This window comes from Anolis carolinensis, chromosome 2 (genome assembly GCF_035594765.1).
Source record: "Anolis carolinensis isolate JA03-04 chromosome 2, rAnoCar3.1.pri, whole genome shotgun sequence".
Lineage (NCBI taxonomy): Eukaryota > Metazoa > Chordata > Lepidosauria > Squamata > Dactyloidae > Anolis > Anolis carolinensis.
Genome location: NC_085842.1, coordinates 276,196,965 through 276,216,918, shown reverse-complemented (window position 1 = coordinate 276,216,918; position 19,954 = coordinate 276,196,965). Strand labels below are relative to the sequence as shown.

General features: G+C 39.0%; 1 protein-coding gene across 3 annotated transcripts in view; it reads left to right on the top strand.

The window, feature by feature from the left end:
• Positions 1-19,954, top strand: part of LOC100565555 (leucyl and cystinyl aminopeptidase) — a 74,718-nt gene that overhangs the window by 38,652 nt on the left and 16,112 nt on the right. For all 3 annotated transcript variants that reach the window (XM_008103070.3, XM_003216387.4, XM_008103071.3), the window contains exons 6-13: positions 611-765; positions 1,419-1,532; positions 4,169-4,300; positions 6,988-7,119; positions 8,436-8,590; positions 10,355-10,443; positions 18,151-18,334; positions 18,457-18,613. In XM_008103070.3, coding sequence (XP_008101277.2) covers positions 611-765; positions 1,419-1,532; positions 4,169-4,300; positions 6,988-7,119; positions 8,436-8,590; positions 10,355-10,443; positions 18,151-18,334; positions 18,457-18,613 — 1,118 coding nt within the window. The remainder of the gene's footprint in view (positions 1-610; positions 766-1,418; positions 1,533-4,168; positions 4,301-6,987; positions 7,120-8,435; positions 8,591-10,354; positions 10,444-18,150; positions 18,335-18,456; positions 18,614-19,954) is intronic.

Genomic DNA, 19,954 nt, shown 5'->3' with positions numbered 1-19,954 from the left:
AACTTCAGCAGAAACCCATTCTTATGCAGTCTCAAGATTTCCTCAGCCATATTCCCAATGCCAATGCTACTAAAAAAAAAGTTGCAGCTAGACAGAAAGGACAAAGAGGAAAAGGGAGCACAAAGAAGTTTCTTTGTTAGAAGCTTTGTTAATTGGCATATGCCTGTAAAGGTGTATAATTAAATTTATGATAATAGTCTTTTATTTATTTGACCTCTCCCATGTAATAAACAATTGTTCTGTAGTATGCATATCCATGCAGCATCATATCTATGTAGGGCTTTTAAAATATGAAGCCTACTTCTTAGTAATAAAGTATTTGTGTAGAAGAAGAGAAAATGAGTTACAGAACCACGGATATAATTTTGTGCATATTTCTTACCATCTTGTCTGGGAAGTTACATGTTCCTTGTGCTTTGAGTTTTAAAGATTTATATAATGAATATATGGATTTATGTGTCTGCCATTATAATTAGTAAATCACATAAACTTGCTTCATCAGATGATAGTTTAGTGTGTGTAACTGAAGGGTTCAATAAGTTTAATAGGGAGTTAGACATTCTGATGCTGCTCAAGTATTTTAAAGAATGCTTCCTCATACTTCCTGCAGATTTGGTAGCTCTTCCCGACTTTCAAGCTGGGGCTATGGAAAACTGGGGATTGATCACTTTTCGAGAAACAGCACTTCTCCATGATGACAAAATGTCTTCAGCAATGGATAGAAAGAGAGTAGCATCAGTGATTGCTCATGAGCTGGCGCACCAGGTATGAAATGCATTCATTCTTAAATTCTTGCCATTCTGATTCATACTACAGTAGAGTCTCACTTATCCAACACTCACTTATCCAATATTCTGGATTATCCAATGCATTTTTGTAGTCAATGTTTTCAATACATCATGATATTTTGGTGCTAAATTCGTAAATACAGTAATTACTACATAGCATTACTGCATATTGAACTATTTTTTCTGTCAAATTTGTTGTATAACATGATGTTTTGGTGCTTAATTTGTAAAATCATAATTTGATGTTTAATAGGCTTTTCCTTAATCCCTCCTTATTATCCAACATATTCGCTTATCCAACATTCTGCCGGCCTGTTTATGTTGGATAAGTGAGGCTCTACTGTATTTACAATTGAATTTGCAGTTGGTCATTTCTGCCTTCTGGAAATGGTATTCCCCATCACTTATGAGGATAGTATGATACTATTGGAATGATCTTGATTTGTACTTCAAATTATTTATGCAGTGATTAACTAAGAGGAATACAAAGTGTTTCCTGTTGTTACAATAGGCAACCAATTCTTATATGTAGATCATTGAACCCTTCTGAAGTCTTTTTTGTTTATTTAATAATGTGCATAATTACCTCTTCTGATACAATGAAAATATTTGTTTGTTTTGTATTCTTAGTGGTTTGGAAATCTAGTGACCATGGAATGGTGGAATGACCTCTGGCTGAATGAAGGATTTGCCACTTTTATGGAAAACTTTGCCATGAAAGAAGTTTTTCCAGATTTATATAATGTAAGCATATATTGAGTATCTGACTATGTGTTAAAAGGTTTCATTTGGATCTGTCTTACACTTCACTTTCAGAATCAGTAACTTTGTCTAAGACACCATTAATTTGAAGAAGAAACTGATTCATATGCAATTTGCTTATTACAAAAACATCAGCTTTCTGGTGTTTAGTATGTAATGTAAATGCTCAGTTTTACAGCATTGTATTGTGGTCTATCTTCCGTGTTTTTACTCGACTCTTATACTTACCAGGTAAATATTCCATACATACAATGTAAATAATGAAACAGTTAATTTCTGTATCAGCTATAGTCAGTAAAACTGTTACAGGTAGGATAAATTGTATCTTTTCTTGCAACATAGAGGTGTGTGTTGAGGTAAGCAAAGAAAAGTTCTGTTGCCAATCTAAACTGAAGTACAGTGGTATATTTTGAAAAGGGAATATTACAGTAATCAGTCCCTAGAACGACACTTCTAAAGACTGAATTTAATCATCTTTATTGATGTATCTCACTAAAACCAAGTTTTAGCATGTCCCTTCTGGAAGGAGCAGGATTTCAGTAAAGCTATTGAGCCTCAATTGCCCACTCAAGGACAAAGTTTTTTGTATTTTGCAACTGAGATAACTCATGACAATCCAGTATATTGCTACTGGGGCAAGCCCAAAGGGAACTGGGAATTCTGATGAGGATGGTAAACAGTGCCATTATTTTTGTTAATAGAAAAAGTCGCTGTGCGTTGACTCTGTGAGCCTGATTTTACCAAAGCAGTTGAGAGTAACTGGAGACTTTGTCATGTAGCTGAACTCATTATGATAGTATCTATTCTAGTGCTTACCAAATACATGCTAGTTGTGTCATATGCTTTTTTTGCACTGAAGATTTTTAAAAATGTCTCGAGAAACATGACTTCTCAAGTACATGAGCTTCAGCAATTATGTATAAGATGTGTAGAGGAATAAAACTGATTTAATTTTTGAAAGTAAAGATGGGGAGTTCAGCTTAAGGAATTTCTCTTTTTCTATCATCTCTCTGCATATTACTTTCTGTGCAGGAGTAATAGACTTTGAACCAAGTAAGAACTTGATAAATGAAAGTGCACACATCCAGCTGAAATGTTCACCGCTTGGTGGTGCCAGGTTGCTTTATTAAACAGAAAATTTCTTTGTGAGTGAGTGACCTACCTACTTGACTTACACTATTCACCTCCTTCTCTTTTCTTACCTTCCCCCAGCACTATCTGCTGGAATGTCTGGCCACCTGGGGCAGACCTTGGACAGTGATTAATGATCTGCATCTAAAATGTTCACCTATGGAATATGTGTTCAGGAACAGGGGCTAAAAAGTCTTAAATAAAACACATTATAATAGTCTACTGAAACTCACTAGATGAATCAGTAATGTACCCCTTTGCATGAATATTACTGAATAGTAAATCCCATTATGCAAAAGACTATGTGAATGTGACTTAAATGAAACAAAACTTGGGAAGTTGGGGATGGAAGAAGGAAAACTTGGCAAAATGTATAAACAGTGTAAGTAACAAAAAAGTATTCTTCCTTGCTCAGTCTTCTGTTACTCTCATTGGTTGACAGTTGGCAGAAGAGATTAATTTCATACTGTCATTTTTCAAGTGTTTGACTGACTACCATGTTGTTCCATTGTCTCTCACACAAAAAGTATATTGTTTGCTTTACAAAATCCAACATGCCTATGGCATGTTGCCTCACAAAAGTATGCATTGTAGTGAGTGGGTGCTAGAGGAGAAAATGTGGAGTGAATGAAGGGAAAGTCAAGCCCTGACGCGTAAACAGGTTTTGATAACAGAAAGATTGTTGCTGTTGTCAAAGTATTTATTGAGACTGAGAGTTGGGCACACAAGTGTTGCTTGCTGCAAGCCATAACCCCATTAGGTTGAACACATGACTGCTATGAACCATGTTTAGCATGCTTAGCCGAGTGTGCATGTGAATATCAACAGACAGACCAAGCCACTATTGCAACTAACAATATGTGCTTTTTAGAATCACATTCTTTTATATCTGGGAGCCAAGATGTTAATTGTATGCCCAACATGCAAATTGTGTTGAAAGTAAAATAAGAATAAGGTCATACTTAAAGTCTTGAAGAAGAGCTTCCTGACAAATGCTCTTAGGTAAGCATAAAAAGAGCTTCCATCAACATGGGGTTGTTTGATCATATTTCGTTGTAGTTATGGAATGACAGCTTGACAGGGAAAATTTTCTAAAGCTTAACTTGCTCTTTGAGCCCAAAAGTTTAATTTGCTCCTTGTGGCCTCAAACTAACCAGGGAAGCAGTAGGAGATTCCCTTTCTGATTTGTCCTTACTAAGAATTATGCGTTTTTACTATCCTACAGTTATTGTCTATGAGATGCTGACAAAAGAATTAATGGTCCCAATTTTAGGAATGCCATGTCCCTCTTATTTTACGTGTAATATAGCATCCATGTTATATGCAGTCTGGTGTATATCCTTCAAAGACCACCTACATAATTAGAATTGAAAATGTGAAAAAGCTTTTTCTTCAGATCTTAAATGTGTCTCAGTATTGTTAGATGTTGGAAAAGTTTTCAAGTTCATCCCAACATAGGTAATTTTAAATTTCTTCCTATTATTCAGGATGACTATTTTCTAAGCCTGCGTTTTAAGACTATGGACAAAGATTCCATGAATTCGTCTCACCCCATCTCCCTGGCTGTCAAGTCATCAGAAGAAATTGAAGAAATGTTTGATGCAGTCTCCTATGTCAAGGTGACTTCAAAAGTACTGACCAATGTGCTTTTAATAAAGTTAAATGCACTTGCAAAGTTCACACAAATATGTTTCAAATCACATTCTTAGTGTGGGAAGCAGCAGGTCATGAGCTTAAAGGGAAATAAGTGTTTCTAGAATGGGTTAGTGAGGAGAGAGCCTAATGGAAAACATGCACAACCATGTGAAGGATTATTTGAATTTGAAATTTTAGCAAAATAAAATCTGGTTTTAGTAATACGTTTAGTGATTCAAAACTTTTTCCCCAGTAAAACTTGCTGTTAGGAATTGAAATTATGCGATTGAGCCTAGCCTTTTCAGCTTCCTTCTAGTCTTATTGTGCAGCTATGAGATGAATTTTATTGTGTTGTTGAAGGCTTATTGTATTATTGTATTATTCAAAACATAAACTATAATTAATCTTAGCTGTGACTCGTGGAAACAAACCAGCTTTGTAAAATATGGTTTGCAGTTTACTTATTTAAGTATTTATGTTCAGCAATATTTTTTCCCAAATTTGATTGCACTGCAAGTGTGGTTAACATAGAAGCAAAAACATGTGGAAATCCTCCCAATAGTCATATCAAAGAAGAAAGGTGAGTGTGGGTTGGAACCATGTTTAGTTTTGTTACACTCAAACACAACCTATGATGTTTCTGAGTTTAAAAAAATGGTAAGTGTACGACAAACTATTACATTTAGTCCTGCCACTGTCCTTATAGTCTCATCTATACAGTTTCTTCTGTGGCATTTTCCATCACTGACAGGAATGTACTTCAGCAAGATTAATACTAAAGAAAATTAGAAAATTGCTTTAAACTTTGTATTCTTAGCCATGTATTCCTAGCAGAGGCTGGATGGCCATCTGTCAGGGGTGCTTTGAAGGCAATTTGCTACCGAGCCCAATTCAAAGTGCTGGTCTTGGCCTACAAAGCCCTAAACGGTTCCGGTCCATCTTACCTATCCAAACATATCTCCTCCTACGAGCCTGTGAGAACTTTAAGATCATCTGAAGAGGCCCTGCTCTCAGTCCCACCTGCCTCACAAGTGCGGCTGGTGGGGACGAGAGACAGGGCCTTCTCAGTGGTGGCTCCTCGGCTGTGAAACTCCCTCCCCAGTGATATCCGGCAGGCCCCGTCCCTTCTGAGTTTTAGGAAAAAGGTGAAGGACCTGGCTTTGTGGGCAAGTGTTTAATGAATGAACTATGTTGGCTTTGACCCTGTCCGGATTAAGGTTTGCGTGCAAGGTTTTTGTGGACAAATGGTTTAAGTGTTTTTATTGTACTGTTTTAAATGTATTTATTGTAATATGCTAAATTGATTGTTTTAATTGCTTATGTTTTATCTTTTTTACTGTATACCGGCATTGAATTTTCCAGATTGTGAGCCGCCCTGAGTCCCTTCGGGTGAGAAGGGCGGCATAGAAATGATGGAAATAAATAAATAAATAAATAAATTTCCTGCTTCTTGGCAGGGGGTTGGACTGGATGGCCCATGAGGTCTCTTCCAACTCTATTATTCTATGATTCTATGATTTTGGTCAACCTGCAAGGGAAACACTGGCTTCTAGAAATGAAAAAGAGGGAGACTACAACCCTATAGGACACTCTTGATACTTCAGCTTCCGTTAATAGACTTGGAAATGGCACAATTACTCTAGGGCATATTTTATAAATATTTAGATTAAAATTGTAAGGTCTCTCCTTTTGCTTTTTTTTTTTTGCTTTTTGGAATTCATTCTGTTCAATATGTTTATATATGATATATTGTGTATTTGATATATGATCATTTCATTTAAAGAAACAGCTTTTATTTCATTTTAGCATTGTTGTAGCAAAGTGATTTCATTTACTTTCAATAAATAAATAAAATAATTGATATGCATCTATAAGCAAAGAAAGATGACATTGATGCCTGAATAGCTTAATACTTTACTTACTACAAATATTTATTCCAAATCCACATATAAATGTATAGAAAACAGATGTATGTGAACTGGTTCCCCATCCCTACTTCTTTTGTATTTCTAACCATTCCAATCATATGTAGCCAGACCACATCTTGCTCAGATTAAAGGAATAGCTAAGAGCCGTTTTTACCCTCACATCTGTTAAACTGACCAAAGGTGAAGTTTCTTGCATGTACCAGAGCTGTTGATATGAGACAGAGGGGGCTCACAGTATGGGGACACATTATCCTTCTGAATTTTTAGTTATCTTATCTTCAGCCATCCCCAGCTGCTCATGATCATCAAGTCTTGCCCAATTTGCAGACATCTGGAAGCAGCAATAAACACATGCAGAAATATAGCAAAGGCTGCTTTATATTTCTTTTTTTTTTGTCAGCTACTTTTTATGGCAACCCATATTTGTACCATGGCAGATTACCTGAATTTTGTTAGTATCATTGCAGTTCCTCCCCCCACCCCCGAAATCTCTTGTTGGTTGGTGGATTCAGTGAGAGTCAAAAGGTCCTCCAGTTTACTATTGAATATTCACATGAAGCAGTTGCACCATGACAGAATTAATGTATGGTTTAAGTGTTGTAGATTTTTCATGTGTATCAAACTTCAAAGCTATAAAGCGATGAGAGAGACAAGCTTGTCAGTTACCTTGACAGTTGAAGCAGAAGGATTGAAGCAATGAATTGCATTGCGAAACTGCATGTGACTTATTTTGATTCTTACAGGGAGCTTCTCTGTTGTTGATGTTGAAGAACTTTCTCCACAATGATGTCTTCCAAGCTGGCATTCAGATCTATTTGCATGACCACAGCTATGGCTCCACTTTCAGTGATAACTTATGGGATAGCATGAATGAGGTAAGTGTCTTGAACAAGGGGTGGGAGGAATGAAGAAAGCTGTCCGCATTTACCTTATCTGCCATATCTTCCGTTACTGCCTATCAGGGCTGGTGTAATAATTTGTATAGGAATTTCAAGCCAAATAGGAAAGAAATCCAACAAGAATTAAACAACAGATGCCAAAGAGCAGAAAAAATTTGACACCACATAGTTATTAAGGCATTAAAGGTCTTAAAATTAAAATGCATGAGAAAATGAAAAAGTTGTCATCTAGTGTATAAAAGATCACAGTATGCAAGAGTAGTTTGGGGGAGGGCAGCTCATAACTGGGTTACACTACTACTGGAAAGATCTTTTCTAATGGCCACCAGATACACCATTAGATATTTGCTAAAGTATGGTATAATATGATTATATGAGCCATTTCCAGTTAATAGTTTCTTTTCCAATATTTTTGGATGTTTTAGCTGATGTTTTCTGTCAGTTTCCAAAGCACATGTGACACTGCAGTAATCCAAACAGGAGTTTCGTAGAATATTCCCAATTACAGTAAGATTCTCTGTCTAAACAGCATTCTAGTTGACAGTCGCAACTTATAACTGGGAAAAGGCACTGTTTGCTGGGGAGATGATAATGCTAGATTGAAGAGTATTTGTTCCTTAGTTGGAATGTGTTGTAGACAATCCCCCCTTATTTCTTCATAGTCCTCAGCTAAAATCTGTATTAAAGATATGTGCAGGATCTACTAATAAGGGCTGAGTCCACTTAAAAATCTTGATTCCTCTTTTTAGAGGGGATAAGGTAGCTTTCCTTTTGGATATTCTCCTTCCTAAGTGTTCAACTCATGTTCTTTTAGCTAAGACCAACCTTCACAAACAGAGGCTTTGTTCTCAACTGTTGGTATTTCTGCAGATGACAACAAGCAAGGAAGGGCATTTAATAATTGCAGAAATGAAATGATGGTCAATTATTTACATTTGGCCTTTCCTGTACTTCCAGCAGTTATCTGCAAGAGAAAAAAAAGTGAACCACATAATAACTGAATCCTTTAAAAAATTTTAATCTGATGATGATTTAAATAGTTCTTTTTGCTATTAAAAAGTTAAAGTTTAAAAGCCTTAATTTTATGTAAATAAAATGAGTATATTTGTGTATGTGAAAGATTTTTTTGTGTAAGGTAACTTCTAAAGTAGGCAGCTTGTTGCCCTCCAGTGATGTCAAGGATGGGGATTAAGGCTGTTTGTTTAATGAACAGAGAAGTAAAGCACTAATTTTTACCTAATTTTTACAGTATTTTTACCTCAAAGCTTGTTCTTCTGTATGTGCTTTTCTAGGTAACCAATGGAACAGTAAATATAAAAACCATTATGAAAACGTGGACTACACAGAAAGGATTTCCCTTAGTGACTGTTAGAAGGGAAGGAAAACGTATCAATTTGCAGCAAGAGAAATTTGAGCATGATTTGGAAAACCAGACCTTTCCTTCAAGGTTTATTTTTTTTCCTTTTGTTTTTACTTTGAGGCTTTTCCTTCAACTTCAGGCATTTAAGTCTAAGACATTGTATCTCTTCACCTGTAAAACATTTTCATATATATACAAGAAATACTCTTGTACATACATAGTTAGACACTAGACTTCCCTTCTTACTGCATTTAAAGTTGTGCAATAGATCGGGGAAGAAATTATAAGATGAAAGTGGAGGGTGAAGTGTCAATAAAGTAAAATGCATTGTGACATTTAGGGAATTCCATAATTTCTGAAAGGAAAATAGGGTTGGTAATTGATTTCCATTTTATTGTATAGGATCTGATATATTGGTAATAAACTTTACTTTGCAAGCCATTTGTAATATTTCTGTGCATCTTGCAGTGCATGTTACCAGAACTTCATTCATGATGAGAGCAATCTTGGGGCGGGCAACTTGTGACTCTCTAAAAGCTGTTGGACTGCAGCTTCCATCAACTCAAAGCAGTATAAAATATGATGAGGAGTGCTGGGAATTGTAGTCCAACAACATCTGGAGTGCCATATATAGAATCAATGATAGGAAGAGGCTTATTAATTTGGAAAATGGGAAGCTGTGTGTCATAAAATAAAATAGTATTAATATTAAACCCATTTTGTACATGCCAAGTAGCAAAAAAATATAATTTCCCTGATTACCTTTTTTCTGTAGTAATTTGGATTTGCTGGAGTTTTTTTTTGTTTTGTTTTTTTGCTGTAAAATAATGTGTGAATCCCACTCCTCTCTGTTATAGGCGGAATGAAAGAATGAAAGCAATAGGTAGAATTCCTCTGCTAACCACACACAAACTCCAGGAAGTGACCATAATAACCCGTCCTACCTAGTCTAATGAATTTCTAAGCCAATGTATTTTTTTAGGAGCTAAAGCTGCAAACCTGGCTCTTTGACATTAAATGGGGGACAGTAAGTTGTTGACACTTGTTTCCACATTCCGGATAATCAATTGCTATCATTCATAACTTTAAAAAAAATTGGTCTGAGCAGGCAAATCTAGATATTAAATGGAGGATAGGGACTACTTGTGTAAGTTGCCTGTTACCTAGCCAGCTTGCCATCGTTACACTTACAGAAGCCTGATTCCATGCATATAGTGCCCCCAGCTGGATAGAAATGACAGTGTTTGTGTGGTTTTATATGTAGCGAAGGAGGTGTGATTACAGTCAAAGAATAAAAGCTGAACTCATTTCAGTGCTGGATGGAGCACTGAATTAAGAGGAGCGGTCTCTTTCCTTACCTATAAAGCAGGAACCCAAATAAGCTGTACTACAGCTAAGGATTTTAATGCTGATGTGGTGATGATGGTAATAATGATACTTCAGTGACACTTAGGTGAATTTTTCTGTTACTTTGTACTTCTTCATATATCTGTAGTTAGAAAATGGCTTTTAACTGTTCATATATATGCAATTAAAACAAAAGTTCCTTCAAGATTTATTAGTTTGTGTAGTAATTGCTTTTACAAAACTCTTCTATTGGTATTTCATCAGTGGGGTAAACTGCAGCAAGCCAAACAAGCAATCATTGATATATTGCTAGGAATTACCATTATTAGATTGACTTGTTTCTGTAGTTATGATGATTTTGTTTACTTTGGGGATATGTAGTAAGGCTTTATCCATTTAAATTTAACAATGTGTATTTCCACATAAATATTGAGAATAGTAGCTGCAGTTATTCTACATGAAAATGTTGAATTTTATAATGAGAGTGTAACTTTTTTTTTTCAGTTCCCTGTGGCATATACCTCTTTCTTACAAGGTCAGCAATCAGAGTTCATTCCTTCCCTTTAATGTATATTTACTGGAACAAAAGTCAGGTATGTTTTATGTCTTTGTTGGTGTCTTTTGAAAACATGGGGAGGTGGTGGTAATGACTGGCTTCATTTAGAGAAATTCATGTCACAAAAAACTCTGCAGTTCCAACCCCTGGGTCTCTATCACTCACTTTACTCTTTTTCCTCTTATAATCTCTCTCTGGATTGGGTACCCTATGTGGACCACTGTGGGTTCATTGTAGTAAGCATGACCAGATACACTATCAAACTTAATTGTATCAGGCAGATATAATTGGAAAAAAATATATAAATCGAGCAAGCAGAAGTTTATTAAGACACATTGAGATAACACATTAGATGTTTAGTTCTTCTTTCTGACTTACATTTCTATTTCTATTACAGCTTTTCCCCTGTTCCTAGGCTATCTATTCCCCTCTCTACACCATCTTTCCCCATAACCGCCTTGTGTCAGAAACAAGCTGCAGTTTTGTATCATTCCCGCATGCTGTAGGCCCCCCCTTCACAGCATTCTCTGAGCTGTGATTGACTGACTTACCCTTCATTCAGAAATGTAACTTAAAAAAAATAATGACACTTCTAAATATTTTGAGGACTTCTGAAGGTAGATACAGAAGGGAAGAGAAAGGGAAGGGAATGTTTCTGAACTTAAACATTGCAGGCCTAATTTAACTACACACCCTGTTTACTTAAACTCAGCTAACGTATACATATAAGACTGTGTTTCTGCTGCACCCTACTTCTTTTGCTAATTGTGAGCTTATTGTGCTCCTCTCTTTTGAGATTTGTACATCCATGTCTTTGATGTCTAATCTGAATGTACTTTCTCTTTGGCTGGAGGTACATAGCAGACCTGCTTTGAAGTTTTAATGGAAACCGAAATGGTAGTGAATAGCTTTATGTAACATAAGTTACACTATCTAAAATATAAATGGATGGGGCAATAGAGCCAACCACAAAGATTCAAGAAATTAATTAAAACTGTTTTCCATTTAAGATAAAAGCAGCATATGTTAAAATACGTAAATGCATATATATAGTCTGCTGCATAGTTAAGTTGATAAATATACTAATGAAAAGCAGTGGACATATTTTCAATGGAAGGATTAAAATACTATCTCTCCATATGTTAGGAAAAAATATACAATTAGGTACTTCTTTCAAAAATATTGCTGGTTGATAAACTGGCCATGAAATATATTTTCTCTGCGAGTTTATAGTATATGGGAAAACTTCACACTAGGCTTTTTTTATGCAATGTAAAATTAATTGCAGACAGTTTTGAGCATATTGGTATGGCTGTCGAATGGGCTAAATCTCTGTAGTAGCTTCCTGACTGGCTCATGTACTAATTTAAAAATAAACAAATAGAAACAGCCGGAAGACAGAAGAGTGGAAGTCTATCACCTCCCCCTTTTTCCCAGATAGGTAACTTTCCTTTTCTTTTCCTTTTTTTCTCTTTTCCCTCCCCAAAGACCTCCCCCCACCCACAACTCCTCCCCACACATATAGGTAGGAATTTCACTTTCCCTGATACTCAAAGTGAGTAGACCCCCACCCCATTCCCCCATCCCCATCCTATCCTTCTACCTACCCATGCTTATCATATTTTCCCTTTAGATACACGATTGTAACAAACTTCAATAAAAATTATTTTTAAAAAATAAGCAAAACTTAATTATGCTTTCCTTTCTCTTCTGTAGACTGAAAACTCTTATGACTGCAGTAATAATATTAACAGGTTAACAACATAGGGTTAATTTCAACAATTGGATTTGTTCGTTTAGACCCGCCAGTGCTTCACAGTTGATAACTGCATATGTGGCCATTTCTTCTATTCATTCTCTTTGATGCTGGGGATAAATGCATGTGACAGTGCCATCTGCACAGCTAGCTTGTTACTTCAGAATAGTGTTGTGCAAAAAGACTTTGTCCAAATAATGCTTGCCACACATAATAGGCTGTATACTTGAGGGTTGAACTAGGAGCTTGTTGAGATGCCATGTGATGATCCGTGATGCTGAAAAATTTATGAGAGTGAATTTGTCATTCATTATTGTTTCTGTTTTGTGATGTCTTGCATATATGAGCTGGCTATTTTTTTTCCTTTTGTGGCATATTTTTAAAAATATGTCATGAGTCAGTCAAACATAACATAGGCTGGAAAAATTCTTCTTCGTGGTCTCTGAAAATCACAAATATGGTACTTCCTGTGTCTGCACAGTAGCTCGGACTCTTCTATAAAGCTTTTTTTAGCCCTGGCTATAGCCCCGCCCACCCACCCCAGTAGACATATAGGCCGTGGGAGGGGCCAGAGCCTAGGTTTCTTTCAACTGCTTCCAGAGCAGCAGCTAAGGAATCTGTCTCTGTAAACTGACAAGCTTCAGAGTGTTTGAATTTGGACTGTGTTTGACTACTCTTTATGGATTATTCTTACAAATTGCATTCCGTCTTGGCAATGAACCCTGGACTGTTTTTCTGACAACGACTTCTTCTATTGACTTGACTACGGACTGCACCCTGACCAAGGCCAGTTATTTCTTCTGTTAAGAAATGTGTCTCTTCTGGGGGGAGGTTCCTGGACGCGGATGGGCATACTATGTGCCTCTTGTATTTGGGGGAAACCTATGTGGTGGCATCCTGCCCCATGCATCTTTCACTTACCCCAGGGGCACAAAAGGGTTGAGAGCAATGTCTAAAGGCATTGCTTTTTGAACAAGCCATCCTCCTACCTACCTCCCCAAAGAAACACATGGCGTCGGAGTCACCGACCCTTCGAACCGCTGTGGCAGGGCCCTTTCCTCTGGCAGCTAGCCTGCCTCTGGAGCAGCAAGGGGCTAGGCTGCAATCCCCAAAGCCCAAAAGGGTAAAATCAGCTCAAGCTTCTCTTCCAGGGAGCGCAAAGACACTCAAGCAGGGGAAGCACAGCAAGAGAGCAAAGAAGGGAAATACCGCCCCTGAAGGGCAGGCTGAAGCAGCTACACCCTTAGTGCAGCTGCTGCCATTGCCACTGCAACAGTGGGCTTCTCCTGCGTCCCTTCCAACGATGTAGAAAGTGAGCCTACAGTCTTTTATGACTGACATTATGCTGCCAGTGACATCAAGCGCCAGAGTGCTTTTCCCCCAATGGCAAACCAACTCCGCTTGTGTTGGCATGACCGGTGTCTGCCATGCCTCCAGTGCCTACACAACAGCTGCAAGGTCATGAAAACGGTGCAACAGCAATGGAGGTAAAGTCAGTAGTGCAGGCTCATGCGCCAATGCCATGGTACCATCAGCCGTCTATAGCGTGAGAGGGGTTGGTAACCAATCCACTCCAGGGCACTTTCTTATGTGGGACACAGCCAAGAGTTAAAGCCTAGGAGCCATTCGCTGGATGCCTATTCATGGTCGTCTCATGCCAGTAGCTCTAAGGGGCTCCTCATCATTACAGCCTAAGGTCTCCTTCATATTATAGGGAGAACACATGTGTTGACCGTTACTCAGTTGCCTATGGCCGGGAGTATTACTATAGATCAGTATAATAATCATTACAGGCCATGCCTAGTATTTTGGGCTGCCAGGTGCCCCTCATCAGGAGCCACAACACCTGCAGCTGCTTCAGGTACTGCTGCCAACACTAGCAGGGCCAGCATCTCAGAAGGTGACTCCCAACTGTGCCACCTCTTTCACAAGATGCTCCTTTTGACCCACTGGGCAACGAGAGCAACATAGATTTTGATACCCCTATCAGTACTGCAGATACACCAGATACAGAATCAGTGCTAGAGCTGGTCACAGTGGATAAATTCAACCAGTTTTCAGCTCTTTTAGTATGCCTTGAGCATGCCTTAAATCTACCAGCAACCACCATGTCGCTATCAGTTGACAACCTGCTCTTCCTTGTGGACTAGCAACAGGTACTGGCAGCGACAGTACTGCCGTCCTTGCTCTATCTTCTGCTGCTAATTAAAAATTCAGAGCTTGCACTAGCTGCTTTTCCTACTATCCCCAAGCACATTGATAGCATGCATTATGTGGACTTGACCTCGGCTCATTATATGACTAAGCCTCCTAAACCCAACTCAGTGGTCGTGGTTGTCACCCAGCCTCATCAGTCAAGGATGGCCCATTCTGCATCCCCAGATAGGGCAGGAAAATGGATGCGATGGGAAGGAAAGTCCATCTTTCTGGAGGGCTTTTCACTCACCTCGTCCATTATGAGGCTCACTTGGGGGCTTACTAGCTCTTTCTGTGATACAAGATAACTGTATCTGAAAAGAAATTACTATGGATGCCTGGGTACTGGACATAGTACAAAATGGCTATCCCATTAAGCTGAAAGCACAGCTCAAGTTGGGCCGTTTATGTGCATCACCCTCTACTGTCCTGTGAAGTGCAAATACTTCTCAAGAAGGGTGCGATTGGCCTTCTGCTTCTCTTACTTCTCTCAATTTTTTTGGTTCCAAAGAGAGAGGGAATCCAGAGGCCTATTTTGGATTTGAGGGGCTTGAACGACTACATTCACCCCCACAGATTCAGGATGGACACTAGCTATGATTCTCCCCTTAATGCCAGAGGGTGCATGGTTTGCCACCATAGATTTAAAAGATGCATGCAGCCTTGTTTTTGTAGACAGTTGGTATTCATGATAGGCAGTCATGCCTTTTACATTCATGTGCTCCCTTTTGGTCTCACAGCAGCACCATGGTTGTTCACCAAGTGCATGGTTGTGGTAGTGGCTCAGTTGCGCTTAAAGGGCATAACGGTCTATCCGTATATTGACGACTGGTTACTGGTGGCAAGGTCAGATGCATTGCTTTAGTCTCACATCTGCTCTACTTTGTCTCTCCTTCAGGAATTGGTACTGATTGTCAACAAGGACTGTTTCATTGGGGCTACACTGGATTCAAGAGAGCAGAGCGCATGTCTGCCAGGGGACCATTTTCAGGCTCTGAGGTCAGCAGTCATGCAGGCCATACAAAAGCCATCATTAGAGGCCAGGCATATATTAATATTATTATTTAATACATTTATATCCCGCTCTTCTCACCCCGAAGGGGACTCAGAGCGGCTTACAAATTAAATTGACATACAAATATTATATTATTAGCATAGCACAATACTGGCAATAAATTACCATATTGTACTATATCTATATATTGTAATATTATTAATAATATTACATGTAATATATAATATATAATCAGTGCTGGGCCATAAGGCTTTAACGATGGTGATAATACCGCTGGCAAGGCTATGTCTAAGACCACTGCAGGCCTGGTTCCTCATGGTGTTTGTTGCAACCTGGCACGATCCATGCACATCTCTCACTATTCTACATGCTGTCTGCCAGACTCTGTGGTGGTGGACCATGCAAGCAAATGTCACCTTTGGGGTCCCATTTTCTCCCTAGCAGCCATACAATAACTACTGACTCCTCTCTCCATGGGTAGGGAGCCCATATGGACTTCTTGGAAGTCCAAGGAATCAGGTCCCCAAGAGAAGCAAGTCAGCACTTTTGGGAATTGCTTGCAATAGAAAAGGCACTGAGTGCCTTCGAGCCATTTGTCGGGACATGTCCAGATTCTCACAGACAATGTCACAACTTGTTTCTATGTCAACAGTCAAGGGAGCACTCACTCTCGCTCACTCCTGGCACTCACTTTAAGGATATGGGACTGATGTATGCTTAGGGGAATCCACCTTATCACCCTTCACATACCTGGAGACAGCAGTTTATTTATTATTTTATTTCATTATGTCATTTCTATCCCGCTTTTCTCACTTGAGGGGACTCAAGGTGGCTTACAAACCAATATTCTAGCTGACCATTTGAGCAAAACTCCAGTCGCCAACCACAAATGGTCCCTTCATCCTCATGACACCCTCAATATATTCCACCAATGGAGCCAATCCAAGGTGGATTTGTTTGCAACACCAGACAATGCGAAGTGCCCACTTTACTGTGCGTGTCGGCCATAGAACCAGGAGCAAGGCTGTCTGGGAGAGGCGTTTCTTTTCAGTTGGCATCGTTATCTCCTCTATGCGCCCCCCCCCCCCCGCCCCTCTTGAATCGAGTGATAGCCAAGATACAGGTGGATAAAGCCCACTGTATACTACTTGCTCCGTGGTGACCTTGACAGCCGTGATTTGCTACACTGTTGCATCTATCTGGTGGACAGTTCATTCACCTCCGCAACAGGCCAGACCTGCTTACGTCAGCAGGAGGCCAGATTCTCCACCCAGATGTGCATCGACTGCATCTCACCGCATGGAGCATCTGACTGCCTCACTGTATGGACCAATGAAAATCATCTTGGATGCAGCACATAGAGCATCCACCAAGCTCTCGTATGCCACAAAGTGGAAGCTTTTTATTGCTTACCTTGATAAAATAGGGATTGACCCCTTAACCGCATCCACATATCATATTTTAGTTTCGCTGTCAAATGTGGGACTCTGCCTCTCATTGCTAAAGTGTTATCTACTAGTGCAGGTATTCCTTATGTGATACAAAAACCTGCACCCCCCCCCCCCCCCCAGTGACACTACCTGCCTCATCCTCGCACTAACTAAGCCTCCCTTTGAATCTATGTCATCAGTGGATATGTCCTACATATCCTGGAAGACGGCCTTTTTGGTAGTAAACACCTCGGCTAGAAGGGCCAGTGAGTTGTGTGCTGTATGAGTGGACGTACTATATCTTCAGTTCCATAAGGACAAAGTAGTGCTCTGTACCAATATCACTTTCCTGCCCAAAGTGGCATCTAAGTTCTATATGTCTCAGGATATAGTCCTGCCAGCCTTTTTTCAAAACCTTGGCACACCTTTGGAATGCGCCCTCCATCTCCTAGATATGCAGTGAGCTTTTGGCTTTTATGTTCATAGGACAGCATAGTTCAGGAAATCATCCAGACTCCTCCTCAAATATAGGAAAGGACGCTAGTGGCCTTCCTGTTTCTCCCCAGTTGTTCTCTGCTTGGATTGTGTCAGCCATTCAGTTTGCCTACCAGACTGAGGGTTATGAGTTGACACAGCAAATCAAAGTCCATTCCACCAGGGCTGCAGCTACCTCGACGGCTTTCATGAGGGGCATTCCATTGTAGGACGCCTGCCGGGCGACTACAAGGTCGACGCTATGTCATAGAAGGATACAGCATTCAGCAGAGTAGTCCTTTTTCCCTTGGTGGCATTACACCCGCCTACTGTGGTAAGTAGCTTGCTAGTCTACCATATGTGCGATTTTCAAGAGACCACTAAGAAGAAGGAATGGTTGCTTACCTGTAACCATTTTTCTTCCAGTGGTCATCCGTAAAATTCGCACATCCCCGCCTGTCCTCCCATGCCTTGTTTTTTTCCTGTCATTTGGCAGTGAAGGGACTGGGGCTACAGCCCCTCCCATGGCCTATATGCCTCCTGGGGAGGATGGGTAGGGCTATAGCCAGGGTTAAAAAAGCTTTCTAGGAGATTCTGAGCTACTGCGCTGGCAGTTCCGTATGTGCAAATTTTGCAGATGACCACTCAAAGAAACAGTTATGGGTAAGCAACCATTCCTTCCTGGGCAAACTTCAGCCAGCTGAATTTAAGAGGTAGTCCACAGCTGTAACTTTTCCATATTTTCTGGAAAATCTATAGGCACACAGGTGTTTTCCTTAGTATTGCAAGTAAACAGTTACTGTCTTTGTGAATTTTTAAATACTAGGAAGGATGTTGAATATTAAAGCAAAGCAATCCTCTCTTTCTGCCCAGGTTTTATTGACCTTCCAGAACCAGTGAAGTGGATAAAATTTAATGTAGATTCAGATGGTTACTACATTGTCCAGTATTCAGAAGATGACTGGAATGCTCTAATTGAATTACTGAAGACAGATCCCACTGCTCTAAATCCCAAAGACAGAGCAAATCTGATCCATGACATTTTTAATCTAGCAGGGTAATTCTTTTTTTGTTTTTTGTTTTGTTTTTTGTTTTTTTTGCGGGGGGTGTTAAAATAAAAAACAACAACCACCAAATTTGGGCAAAATGCTTGACTGTTTTTTGTTGATGTTCCTTTAGTGTAGGAAAAGTACCTTTGGCCAAGGCCTTTAAGTTGATTGACTATTTAGCAAAAGAAAACAGCACTGCTCCAGTTATGCAAGCTTTGAACCAAATGAGTCATATCTTCAACCTGGTTGAAAAAAGGAGAATGCAGGACCTTTCATCCAGAGTACTGGTAAGTTCTTGAAAAGTTGTGCAATTCTGAAAGTTAGAGAGGTTGTGTTGAGTAGCAGCATGATTCCTGGTGAAAACTCTCTCTGTGTGGCATTTGTTGTATTTTTGTTCATGAAATGTTATGTATAATATCTCACTTTGTAGACCTTGCCATTTAAAAGCATATTGTAGTATCTTAGTAGATGAAAATACCATCTGCTTATAACTACATTCCTTGCATCATGGTGAACAGAGATGCATATGCCAGACAAAACCAAAGAAATAGCATATAGTACTTTTCATTTCTTCAAGATTCTAATATTTGTAACTAAATACTATATATTCTAGTCATATACTTAAGACTTCTAGTACCCATCATATGGGGCTAGGTCTAGGGAGAGGTTTTTCCTTTCCCTGGGCTTTGGCAAACCAAATGCTTCTCTGATTCCCATGTTCAAAAAGAAATTTCCAAAGACAAATTAGCCGAACACTAGACTTTGCTAAATGCAACTGTCTGTTATTTGAATGTAAGTTCATCCCATGCCTCCTTTAGGCTAGAACAAGCATTTCTTCAAAAAAAGAAGACAGGATTGGTGAGAAATCCTTTTTTGCTATTTAAAGCAGGGCAAGGGGTTGGGAGTGGAATGTGGCATTTAAATGGTAAATCATGCTCTATAAGATTTTGGTGCACAAATTATAATAATATAATAAATAATAAAACTTTATTTATATACCGCCCTATCTCCCGGATGGGACTCAGGGCGGTTTACAGTCATAAAAGCAACACAAACATTACATAATAACATAATACACATTATTAAACAAAGTGAAATAATGCAATTATAACAATAAATCACACTTACATTGCCATTTTGCAAAGTGTTAGGCAACTTAGAATAGAGTCTGGAGCTGTGCTGTGCATTTTGGGAAAATATATATTTCCCTTAACTATTTAATAACTGTACTTTCACTAATGAAAGTTTTTTTTTACATGAACAAGAAAATGTGACTTTTTGTGGCATGCAGTGCCTAGTGAGATGTTTTCCTTGCACTGCCTCCTGATGCTGTCCATACCACCCAAATCCTTGCTCTGAGGGGTTTCCTAGCCCTCTATAGGAAATACTAAAGATGCAGGGAGTTATGTATATTTGTGATTTTAGTGAAAATTATTCTTCAACTACTCACCTCCCCCTTGTGTAAGCGCCTAGTTGGATCCTGGCTTTAGTTTTCAATATGGTAGAACATTTTTTTTGTTGGATTTTAAGAATACACCTGGTTTTCAGACTGTCTAACTCAAAATTTAATTATTTTACTAAAGTGTAAGTTTCTATGGGAAATCTGAAATATTTCAATGCATCTCTGT